At 39.8% G+C, this 12,329-nt stretch overlaps 1 protein-coding gene across 3 annotated transcripts in view; it reads right to left on the minus strand.

Moving 5' to 3' along the window:
• Nucleotides 1-12,329, minus strand: part of LOC108753526 (unconventional myosin-XV) — a 50,629-nt gene that overhangs the window by 3,899 nt on the left and 34,401 nt on the right. For all 3 annotated transcript variants that reach the window (XM_018495191.1, XM_018495170.1, XM_018495180.1), the window contains 3 exons: nucleotides 3,750-4,126; nucleotides 2,883-3,186; nucleotides 206-786 (listed from right to left, as the gene is read on the minus strand). In XM_018495191.1, the coding sequence (XP_018350693.1) occupies nucleotides 206-786; nucleotides 2,883-3,186; nucleotides 3,750-4,126 (1,262 nt within the window). The remainder of the gene's footprint in view (nucleotides 1-205; nucleotides 787-2,882; nucleotides 3,187-3,749; nucleotides 4,127-12,329) is intronic.

A 12,329-nucleotide genomic window follows, 5' to 3' on the forward strand; every position in this document is an offset into this window, starting at 1 on the left:
AAAAAAAAAAAGATATTTCCAAGTCTCTAAGGGAGGTATTTTTGAAAATTTTTGCACTTTTTGGATATAATTTTACAACTAAATAAAAATTATTTATTATATTATATATTTATTAATTTATATCAAATACTATTAAAAATTTAATACTTGTAGAGGAAATATTCTACACTGAACTGATGGTAACAGAATATACAAATCACTATACCTGCAAAATATTAAGTAGAACACTTGGTGATTTTTTTGGAGCTCCGTTGTTACATCCAGGACGTACTCGTCTCTGGCCAACGGCATGGTGAACGCGTCGCCGTCGACGATGCAGTACAGCGAGAACTCGTCCATCTCGTGTGGGTTTCTCACGGAGATGACGTTGCACATCTCCTCAATAACATCTTGCACGACAGTCGTGCATTTCGTGTTAATGACCCGTTCGGTGCCGCCAGGCAGCCGGTAGATTTGCCTCTTCGCGTTCCTGCCCGCGCTAATCGCCATGATCTCCTCCACGCTGGGCACGTTCTTGCGCCCACCGTACTTCACGGTTTTTCGCAGGTTTTGCAAGCACACCATCGCGGTACCGTGGTAAGCGCGACGCTTATCGTACGCCGCCGTTTCAAGGTACTTTGTCAGGTAGGGTCGGAGGCCCTCACTGCACGTAAAGTAGGCGGCGATGATGCTGAAGATCCGCCACCCACGCTGACAGCTCTCTGGATTCGGGCTCTTGTTATTGGTAGTCTGTTTCATCAGTTGACAATAAATCTCGTCACGCAGCTGCTCATATTTGTGACAATGCTGTGGACACGCACAAAGACATGGTTTTGTTAGGAAAATTATGTCCTTCAACACGAAGGAAAGAATAGCTCAAGCTAAAATTAGCTCAAGAAGACAAAGATAATAACGGATAATAACAGATAATAGTCAAGTTCCGTTTCTTGTCAGGGATTTCAAAGGTAAATCTACGAAGAAACAGCCGTATATGCAAAAATGACTCAGAAAAATACGGAATATTTTTTATTTTTTATGCACGTTTATAGAAGGAGTTAAAATTAAAAATAATTCTATGGCAAATCGAAATCTAGCTCAATATAAGCTGTGATGTGACGCTTTTCGTCCATCACTTTGCGGATAAGCCAAGTGAATCCTGGATCCTACCGGCTCGTGAGGGCAGGCAATAAGCGTGCGCTACCATTCATGCGCCATCTTAAATTTATTTTTATTTATTTTTCCTACTGAATTTTTTTGCATTATTTTTCTGCGAGAATCGTTATCACGATCGGTAGCTGTGTGCGTTGATCGTGTTAAAGCTGTCTCACTCGGTTGCTAATAGGGAAGAGAATTGCCGAAGAGGAGGCTCTGGACTACGCCCCAAATGGCGAGGGCGCGCAGGTCGTATCGCTCTTTTTAATTTGCTGCCTGCACCTATTATTTGCGCCTTTTTAGTGCCGCTCCTGTTTTACAGAGAAAATGGAGGATGCCGAGACGTCAGGATGAGGTAGCTTCCCATGAGGACAACCAGCTAGAATGTCTGCCGAGAAGACCACGGCGGACTCGAGCTCGAACCAAAGGAACGGCCTAACGCAGGAAGAACTCCGTGCGAGACAAGAGATGAGTTCCGGGCGAAATTCAAATTCCGCGCCAAGTCGCGAGAAGCTACGTCGCTGCACGGGCCAATTAGACGCCAGGAGGTCTCGCTCTCGATAACTAGCGCGGTGCATCTCCCGCCAGGGCCTGCCGAAATCACTTATGTTGTGGCACGTGTTGTATTGTGATGCAAATTGTGAGAGGACGCAGGATCCATTGAGGGCAAAGAACGAGCTACCGATAACGAAAGCGAGATACTGCAAGGAGTTGAGAGGACGAGGGAAAGAATCGCCGGTAAGACAAACGTAGAAATTCTGTAAAGCCGCCGATTCCCAACAACGTGATTTCGAGCGAATAGCATGTGCCGAATTCGAGCCGAAAGGCTGAGGCCCATACAGGGAGTTAACTTACCGCGAGTAATTAATCTTTTAGTTCCCATTTGTCATTCGCTCAAATCATATAGATTTTTGTATTCAGTTCGCGTAAAGCTTGCCGCCCTCTCACCACAGCGAAATCGCCGCGTCTCGTTAGTGTGATTGTATGATAACTCGCTATTTTGCATTGTACGCCGCCGTTTTAATCGCATTTTGTGTAGAGTAGAGAAAATCATTGTACGATGTCTGGCGGAAAGCCGCGATTGTTGAATTGCGATCACAGAGTAGCGACGAAATTATGCTGTCAGTAGAGACTACTGTGACAAAGCTTACAGATACTCTATGCAATAACACAATTCTTTATGTGTTTACAATGTCTTTCAATTTAATTCGCTACGAAGAAACTAAGATTTTAAAACCAGAAACACAGAAAAACGTAAGCAATAATATCACAATAGCGAATAGAAGGCAATGATATTTGTGTTCTCTATTGTGATATAGCCGAATCGCTTATTGCTTACTTTCTTTTACATATTGTTATGTATTTTATCCATTATTTATTATTTAAAAAAAATAGCAATGACTAAAAACTCCTGTTAAAAAATACGTTACGTGATTCATTTCTAAGCCTTTTTTAAGCTGGAGAATACCTTCATAAGTATTTCTAATATTCTCCAAAATTAATTTCGAGCTTTAGGTATTTACTCTCTCATCAGTTAATATCCGAAAATAAAATGGAAATAATATTGATTTAGCTCGAAATGAAAAGATTACTGTATACAAATTTTAAGCAGGATGTAAACAGTAAGAAAATCAACGTTTTTTTATTTGTTACTGCTTATGTTACTGTCTTACGTTTTCTACTGTGATTACCTGATTCGCTTATTGCTTACTCTGCTTACGTTTTTCTGTATGCCATGACTCTACTCTTACCATAAGGATGGTGTAGACGCACTTGACTTCACTGGTCTCAGGCGGCAATGGTTGGTCCCCCATGTACCTCATCAGACAGAAAAAGCATTCCACGGCTAAAACACTCAGATCTGCGTCTAGCCTGAGCAGACTCTGCTCAATAGGAACGGTGGAATATTTAACAAGGTCCACTTGTTCCTTCCAAGTCCATTCGGCGCCATCTTGTTGTCCTTTACTCTTTTTGTTTTTCTTCTTACTCTTCAGCGACTCGATCACTTTAAGGGATCCGCTGATCGATCCATCCGCGGTCTTTAACATCTCGAATCTGCCAGATGCATATGATACGTTCGTTAAATTCGCTCGCTCACTTGCATCGCGCGCGGATAAGACTGGACAAGACTGTCGGTTCCTCGGTACGAGTACGGAACCAGAAATGACACGGGAAAAGGAGACACTGCGGTACACGATCGAAATAATGTCGCGCGGCGTTATGCTTTCTCAACACGATTCGCTTGCGTAACACCGTTAATAGTTGTTTCGCATTCATTTGTATGATCGCCGAGTTTACACATGCATTTGATACTGAGCAGAATTTAGAAAGGAGGGAACATATTTTAAATCAGATGTCTCGTCTTATCGCGATTTTTCGATATTAGATAGATTTTTATCATTTTCCTTTTAATTATGACAATGAGTAACAAATGTGACTTTTAGAATTATTCAGCAGTTTAGATTGCAATATTAACAATACATGTACTTGCATTCTTTAAATAAAACCGATGTTCTGAGACTTAATCGATTTTGATTTCTTCAAAATCCGCACATTCTCCATTGCTTTATAACACATATATGCTGCGTTTATAAATTATATCGGGAATATTGACTCACTTTTCTGTGCTTTGACGGAAATTCAGCATGGCGTATTGCAAGAGCGAATGTTTGCCGTCATTCGATACCACCGGTCCGCTCTCATAGATGCCGTCCTCCTGAAGTCGAACATTGTCATCCGGTTGCCGCCACTCCTGGCTCGGGCTCAATCGCTGGTTTTGTAGGTTTTTCTGATGGTTCGCTTGGTTGACGGCCGACACGTGATTGGGCACGCGACTGATCGGTACGTGATTCTCATGCTCGGAAATTACGTGATTGGAATGATTGTGGGGCTGACTGTGATTCGTGTGATTTGCCTGCGACTGAATCGTCTTAGTGATTTGGGACACGTGATTCTCGTGATGATTGATCCTCTGTAGATGCGGTTTCTGATCGATCTGCAAAACAAACAGGCAATTCACACATTGATCGTTAAACGATTTTGACTTATTAATTATTTTGAAAAACGCAGTCACATAGAATTAAAATTATATAATCAATATTAAAACACGTACTAGAAGACTTTTAGTTTAATTCTTAATACAGACATTTATAGAGTGTGATGATTTTATAAGGGATAGAGATATATTTCAATATTAAATTAGTTACTGGTTATAAAAAAAATATAATTAAATTATAGTTATAGACGGAAAGAAAGAAATGAAGTTAATTTACAGTTATTGTAAAAAAGTAACTCTATAATTATGTAATTTCATTACAAGTAACGTATTATTTCCCAACCTTTTAAAAGTTTGTCTCTAAAGCCGTAATCACACTAGTGATTGCGCGATTATAATTTGACAATTACTTTTCAATTACAACAAAGCAATCAGTGAATGCTTTGCTCTAACTGGTTGAAAAGTAATCGCCAATCGCACAATCGCTAGTGCAATTACGGCTTAAGATCCTGGAATATCCTGTACATTGTCTACGTTTACACTCGCTTATAACTTCTCTTATAAATCTTCGATGTTAGCAACAGATAGTTTTTTAAGAATCTACAGGGATGCGATTTAAGCGTTTTATATTGCTCAAGGCGCATCGGGTAATCATGAGAAGCAATCTCATTTACGAGCTGGCAAGCGAATTCATTCTTCGCGCTTCTCTATTTCTCTGTTTCCGTGCCGCTCGCATTTCCTCTTTTCCCCGATGATACGGTACGATACGAAACACGATCGATCTTAACACGCAAGTAAACGAGTTCTCCCCGCCGTCGCCGCGCCTCGCCGCGCCGTACCGATTGCGTATCGCAACTTGGAGAAGGAATGCAATATGACACGACTATCAGGTGTAGGCGTTTCCTTCTTTTTAGGTCCTCGCGCAAAGAGGTGGAAAAAACAAGGAGGCGTATTACGCCTATATAAATTAACTGCGACTTCCGGGCTGTGATTTCTCGGGCACAATCGCCGCGCCGCGCCGCGCCGCGCCGCGCCGTCGAGTGTATACCGAACGCTTCGGCGAAAGAGGCACCGGGTCACTCTTTTTAGCTCCTCTCCGCTTTCGTTGATTACGAAGATATACGACGGAAAGTAGGTGATTGCATCCTGCGTTTCTTAATATCCTCATGTATACCTACAAGAGGATGGCTTCTTCGATATCTAGTAGAAACCCGATGCCTGTGTTACATACAGTTTCTCCCTCCCTCCCTTCCTTCTCCCCTCTCTCTCTTTTTTTGTCTTTTTTTAGTAGGAAGAAAAGATCGATTACGACCGCTGACGGATGTCAAATGGAAATAGTTCATTAATGCGATAGCTAACAGGTAGAGTTATCAAATCATTTAGAAGAAAATGAGGAAAAATCGATTTTAGATGACTTTTGCAAGAGAAATCCAGTAGAACCGGGGATAAAGCCGTGCAGTTAATAAACTTAATAAGAGTATTAAGCCTACAAATGTGCTAATTCTTTATGACACACATCGCAATGATTTATACAGAAACAAGCGGGTAACCAATTTAATAATCGTTTAATTTTAGGTATTTTTCTCTAAACACATAGGTGGTGTTCCAAAATTCACTGTCAGCGCTAAAAACCTGTAATTTACGTTACATGCATTATAGATTTTCAACACTGGTGGTAAATACAGTATTGGAAAAACGATTTTGCTGGATATGATATAAAAATAATTTTGTTGGAAACTCAAACTGTAACCATTGACGGAATATTGGAAGATCGCGATCTGAGGTGTAATGGTCGCACGATGACACCGAGTATATCGATACTTTGAAATCGGCGAGAATGCGCGAGCGGGATAAGCAGACGTCGACCCTGACCTACATAATCGTTTAATGCACCGAGGCACGACGTAAGACGTGGATGCGGTCGCTGCGCGTTCAAGTAAGCCATATTGCGACAGATAATAAGCGCAACGGTCTAATGATTTCCGCGGCGACTACTGTTATTATCGAGGCATAACTGTGACGTAAAGAGGTGCGAAGTACGATGCAAGCGGCGAGGTTTAAGTAGGCGAAGAAGTACATACAAGACAAATACTTATTGCGAAAACGGACTATATACTACACGACGATAATCGGGAAGTTATTGAAACTAAATAGATGTCATTTTCTAATGAATGGGCAGAGCAAAATAAATTAAACATTGCCCTGCGAAAGACATTCGTTAGTTTTATTACTACATAAATTACTGCGGAAAGAATGTATATTTATATACATTTGCAAAAATAAATATTTTGTAAAAATTCGACTGATTGCTCAGTAATACATGTTCAAAAATTATGACATAAATGATCATTTTTGGAATTTTTCAAAGGCAGTAATTAGAATAATTAATAACTTCTTTTCTTAGTTAAATAATAACAGTTTAAAACATCCTAAGATGTTTATTAGAAATTTATGCGAGTTGCCTCTCAGCTCAAAAAAAGTCAAGTACCGTTACGTCGCCTGATTAATGTAAATTTTTTTACTTATACCTCGCTGCACACACCTGAGCCTATTAACTATTTACTATAATATGTGAGACATTCGCGCTCTATTTGATTTCATTTAACAGTCCATTTGATTTAATTTGTCCCGTGTGTTGGAGCTTCGAACGCTCAGATTCTTAGGTAATAATAAACGTGACAAATGGAATACGCGACCTGATAGCTCTTGACTTTCTCGTCTAATTTTTTCAAGGTTTCCTGTATGGTATTGAGTGTCTTGTCGCTCGTTTTGTCTTCATTCTGCATTTCGTCATTGCACGTTGTCGTTGCATCGGTTTGCGTCCTGAGCTCCTCGAATCTCTTCAATATTTCCCGAACGCTTAGCTTGTTGCTATCCGCGTTTTCCTCAGTGATAGTCTCCATCTTCGCTAGCTTGCGTTCACCGTTAGTCCGCACGATAATCTGCTCGCCGTCGTAGAGCTCCTGAATCAAATTATCGTTCATCCTTGGTTGTTCCCCATCCTTCGACTTCTGCTGAACCGGCTTCTTTTCTTGAATATTTTTCAAGGCTGCCGTATTCTTGAAATTTCTCAATTCGCAACCTTCCTCGAGCCTGAGTTGTTCAATAGTCGGCTGATGATCGTTCGTTCGCATGACTGAATGATGCAGGAAAGTTTTCTGGTCCAATTTGGACACATCTATTCTAGGAATGTTCTCGTATTCGAACTTTTGTTGGCCAAAGGATTCTTTTTTGAAAGATTCCGAGATTTGTTTAATGTTCTTGTTTACATCCAAATGTTCGGAGTCTAGCTTTTTTTTTTCTTTATTGCCGTCTTTCGCGAAGAATTTGATGAAACCGTTTCTCTTCCCTTTGCATTGTCGATCCGAATGAGATGCCTGTTCCAAAAACGCACCAGAATCATCAGTGTATCCGTACTCATCGCTACTCAATTCAGACTCGGAAGACTTCACTAGAAGACTATCGGGTGAGTTTGTCTTGCGGTCGTCATCAGAGAGATTCCTGCCTATAAAGTTACCTTTCTTCCGATAAGGTACTTTTGTGTCTTGTATCTTTTCATAGTGTCTCCAATAACCTTCATCTAAACGACCGAATGGACTCTCGGGCGTTGATCTGCGCTCCCTCGAATCCTTTCGAGGATCCAAGACGTCTTTTTGGGCAAGATCGCTAAATTCGAATTTGCGCAAAAATTCGGAACGACGTACGATTCGCTGCACGTTGCTGAAAGACTTTGGTTCAAGCTTGTGAAATTCATTCTCCGAAGACTCGGAGTAATCGGTGAACTGATTTAGAATATCCGGACGATGTTTTTGTCGACGTCGCAACGTCATCGGCAACTCGGCCCAGTTGCTGAGTAGTCTCCTGGAGAACACTCCTTCGGTATCGGATACTTCTCTCTCCATTATAAAGTTAGGAGATAGACTTTTAACGGAAGGCATGTGTTGATATTTAGAAAGTGTTGATGGCTACGACTCGTACGCCGTGTTGGTCGATGCCATTCGAATTAGCGAATTCTGTGCAAAGCTTTTCTAACTCCAAACAATCGTAATTTCACTCGGATCTTCCGAAGGATGTAGATCACGGATGAAGGACCGTCCGCGGAACATCGTGAGAAAACGCCCGGAAGAAGACTCGTGAGATCCGGCTGAACAATACGCACTTTTAATTATAATTGCCTCGCTCCAGCAGGCTCTCCCTTGCTACAACGGGCGAGAAAGCTTTCATGCTTTCTTAGAATTGTCACGCGTTGATCGCGTCGTCGGCTGCTCGAATTTTAACGAAGGTCTGTTCGCAAATTTCACTTATATGTCTGAAACGTCTATTCTCGTTTCAAGTTTCATTCGAAGAAGCGAACTTGCGGAATAATAACGAGATAATAGACTTTTACTTCTTTTTCTTCTTCTTCTTTTCTAAAAATTGGCCCTGTCCCGCACTCGAAGACGATACGGCCAGTAACAATTCTTTCCGTCCAATCTTCCACAGGTACATCGAATAAACATTATTAAATAAACACAAAACTTTGTTGAAAGTGATTACAAAAGGCGGTAAGTTTCAGACATTTTCAAAAATTTTCATGTCCGTATTTAGCGACTTGTCCGATGCAACTCACAGATTTTTATCGATGAACGACGGTCGTCGCGCGATAACTGTTGGATCTTAACCGTGGAGAAAGAAACAACAGACAGTCAATCATGATCTCGCTTACGCAAGTGCGGATTCTTCCGACCTTACTGATACTCGCACAAGATCGTTAGCGATCGTACGATCCGTCGTCGCGTTCCGTTTATCATTATTCACCGCCGTTCTTATGCCGCTGTTTTTACATGGAGCGTGAAAGGCACAGGTCTCATCCGCGGTAGAATAATCGCTGCTGATTAACTATATATTCGAAGCGAAGAGCCGTGCATTAACGATCAGCAGACATTATCATTATATTAACCTTGCCGGGTGCTGCGAATTATACAGCTGCGTGACGTCGAAAGTCTCTCAACGAACAGCATGATCATCAAGTCGTTTTTCACTATGATGAGAGCTAATGTAGCTTAAGTTTCTTAATGTTTATCCATTTTGTAAAGTCATGTTGTGATCAACAGGTATATTCCTTTCGATATATCTTCTTGTTCCAAGAAATTGCGTTTTCGCTTAATATCTTTATAACTATCAATTTCAGTGTCAAAAGATCGACGCAGGAAGATGTAACTTCATTTCAGAAGTTTATTCAAGCCTTTTAAGGTTGTGCACTGTGAACTGGAAGATGTACGTTTCCTTTAATAATCCTTCGAGTTACTGAATGTTTTTTCCCAGAAAATTAGCTTCGGGGACTTGAGAGGAACTACTATTATTTCCTACCGACTTTGCGATCGGATTTGTTTCTTCGCGAGCACATTTAAATTGGTCGACTCTATCGTATCGAGTTTTGGTTCCGCGCGGAATTCAAGTTGTTCAAAAGTCGGGACACGCGAGTGCCGCGGCACCTGCATGGCACGGCGGTAGTCGATGAACTGAAGAGCCGTGGCCGCAAGGCTTTCGACTCCAAGGCAGTCCAAGGTACCGCCGTTCCCTGCCGGCTGCATTCTGTTAGCTGATGCCCCTTCGGAAGACGGATATCTGGGTCGAGCCCCACCACGTTTCCCGGTATGTGTGGCGCATACGCTAGGCATGAAAAATCATGCTGCGCCGCTCTTACCGGAGAGGTACTCTTTATACCGCTTGATCTTGTCCGATCAACAAGTACGTTTTCGATAGTCGAATGAGATACACGTCAAGGAGCGTTTTGCTCCGTCACCAAGATCTATCTTCTTCGTTGAAACACAGAATTCCGTGAGCCAGATAAAATTGCCCGATAGTGGCGAGAAAAAGTATTTATCTAAATGCAGCAGTCTTTTTTCATTAACGGAACGAAAAAAAAAAATGTTGATAAAGTGAAAACACTTGCAGATACACAGGTCGTCCCAGTTTCGCACCTGTTATTATCCGCCTTTCTCGAGGGAGCTTCTTAATATTCAGCGTCGAGCATTTTGTAATTAACTCTCAATATTAAAATTTCTGTAACTCTAGAACTCAGCTCTCTCGCGTCCTTGTATCATACTGGGAAAAGTCTGGTTGCATTAATTGGAATTCGAATACATTCAACTATAAAAGTGCAAATCAAACTTTTAAGGGGATCCTAAAGTCATCTGTATTACCGAGTAAACCATATAATTTTTGCGCAATTATAAAAAACAAGATTAATTTATTTAAACAATCTAAATGTTATGCCGTACGTTTCGGCTCAGTATTTGTGAGCCATCCTCAGCGAATAATAATGAATGTGATTTAAATTAAAAAATACCGCATCTAATCTATGTCTATAGTGTACAATATATTTTTCCTACACATGTTGTGATCCATGCTTGTAAAGCAAACATTGATTCGTTGCGAATTCGCAGTTACAAAATTGATTGGTAATATCGCATGAAGTACAGCAACACAAATCCATCAAAAACCAAGATAATATAAGCGTCAAGATATTATTATGATGATTAATAAAAAGAATTTAAATTAAAAAAAAAAGGAGTGATTGCGATAGAAGCGAATGTTATCGCCGTTTAACATCCAAAGATAAATATTCTACAGAAAATTTTGTTTGTTTTGAGGTGTTAATTTATATTTTATGTTCAAATTTATATTTTAAGTTTAACTCGGGAATATATATATACTCTGTAGATCAGGTTTTATAGTTATTTAAATTTATCAAATATTCTAATCGAGATAACCAGAAATTCGATTACGAACCAGAATTCTGATATTAATATAATCAAAATGTATTTTATTTATATAATTTTATTAGTATAATCAGAACATTATTCTCAGTGCAATAATTTAAGAATTACCTGTGTCGCCCGAGATGTTTCTCTCGAAGAATAATCTAGTTGTGTAAGTAAAAGAACTCCACGGATGAAAGGAAATTCTTTGTGTGGTTGTCTGCGAGTATGATTCCACAAGTCGACAAAGTGCCCTGCGAGCACGGCAATGAAATAGAAATCGGAACCGGAAGAGGAGGAAAGAGTTGGAAGCGATAGGCTCATTATGCGGAATTATTGTGATTTGCGACTCAATGGGATCCGACCGCAGAATCTTTTGTCCCACGCCTATCTCGTGATATGATTTCAATTTTTCCCCATATCCACTGTCGCCTATTAAAAAGCAAAGTCGAGAGTTTTGAAGACCCGCTTCGGAAAACGGCTTTTGAAGTTCACACGGCTGTATGCGGTCGATGCACCTGCTGTTAACGGAAACGACCGATTATCCGTGGGGCCTTTAAAATCCGTTCGCTTTTAGTCCTTATGTGCATCCAGCTCTTCAAATATTTCAATCCTAATTCTTCAAATACGTCAGTTTACACATTAGGTAAAAAATTTAATGCCTTCAGTAGAACTTTCGAATTTAGTCGAGGCATTTTTTAACAGCAACCAAATATTTTGTTTATATAATAAAACATTTAATTGTTTTTACAAAATAATTTATAAAATTATTTGGTCTGCTTTGTAAATAAATATTTATTTATACTAAATAATTTAGTTAGCATAAAATTACTGTTTTGTTTGGTACACTTTAACCGAAAATTTTTGTTTGGTATATCTCAATCAAATTTTTGTTATTACAGTAAAATTTTACAATTATAAGTAGGTTTAATTTATATCATAAATTTTATTGCACTTCAAATTATAAATTTATATTAAAAAACATTAATTTTTTTTAAAATAAAGTTTTCAAATAATATTATCTCTTTTGCCATTTCGCAAAAATAATTGCATTTTTATTTCAAGAGATCGTTGAAGTAAACTCCAATTTTCGAAGACTCGTTTATCGTGTCGAGTAACTCAAACCGATTTGTGTCCCCAGAAAAATGGCACTTTCTCACTCTGCGTTCTTTCCATAAAGCGACATTTTTCTTGCAAAGAACGAAATATTTTCCGCGATCTGAATTGCGTCGCGAGATTTATTTCCTTTTTTTTTTCCTTTTGTGTAGAATTAGAGAGACCAGTCGAGCGACAGTGAACGCGGAAAAACACTTTCCGTTCTTACGTTTTCTATACTTGTTCTTTCGTTCCGCAATTCTAACCGTCAAGATGTCACGTGGTAAAGACACGGAATGCACACGAAGTGAAATTGGAATTATTGCTCTCCAATTAGCGCGCTTGCAACATACGAGACCTATTAC

This window comes from Trachymyrmex septentrionalis, unplaced genomic scaffold, assembly GCF_001594115.1.
Source record: "Trachymyrmex septentrionalis isolate Tsep2-gDNA-1 unplaced genomic scaffold, Tsep1.0 scaffold114, whole genome shotgun sequence".
Classification (NCBI taxonomy): domain Eukaryota; kingdom Metazoa; phylum Arthropoda; class Insecta; order Hymenoptera; family Formicidae; genus Trachymyrmex; species Trachymyrmex septentrionalis.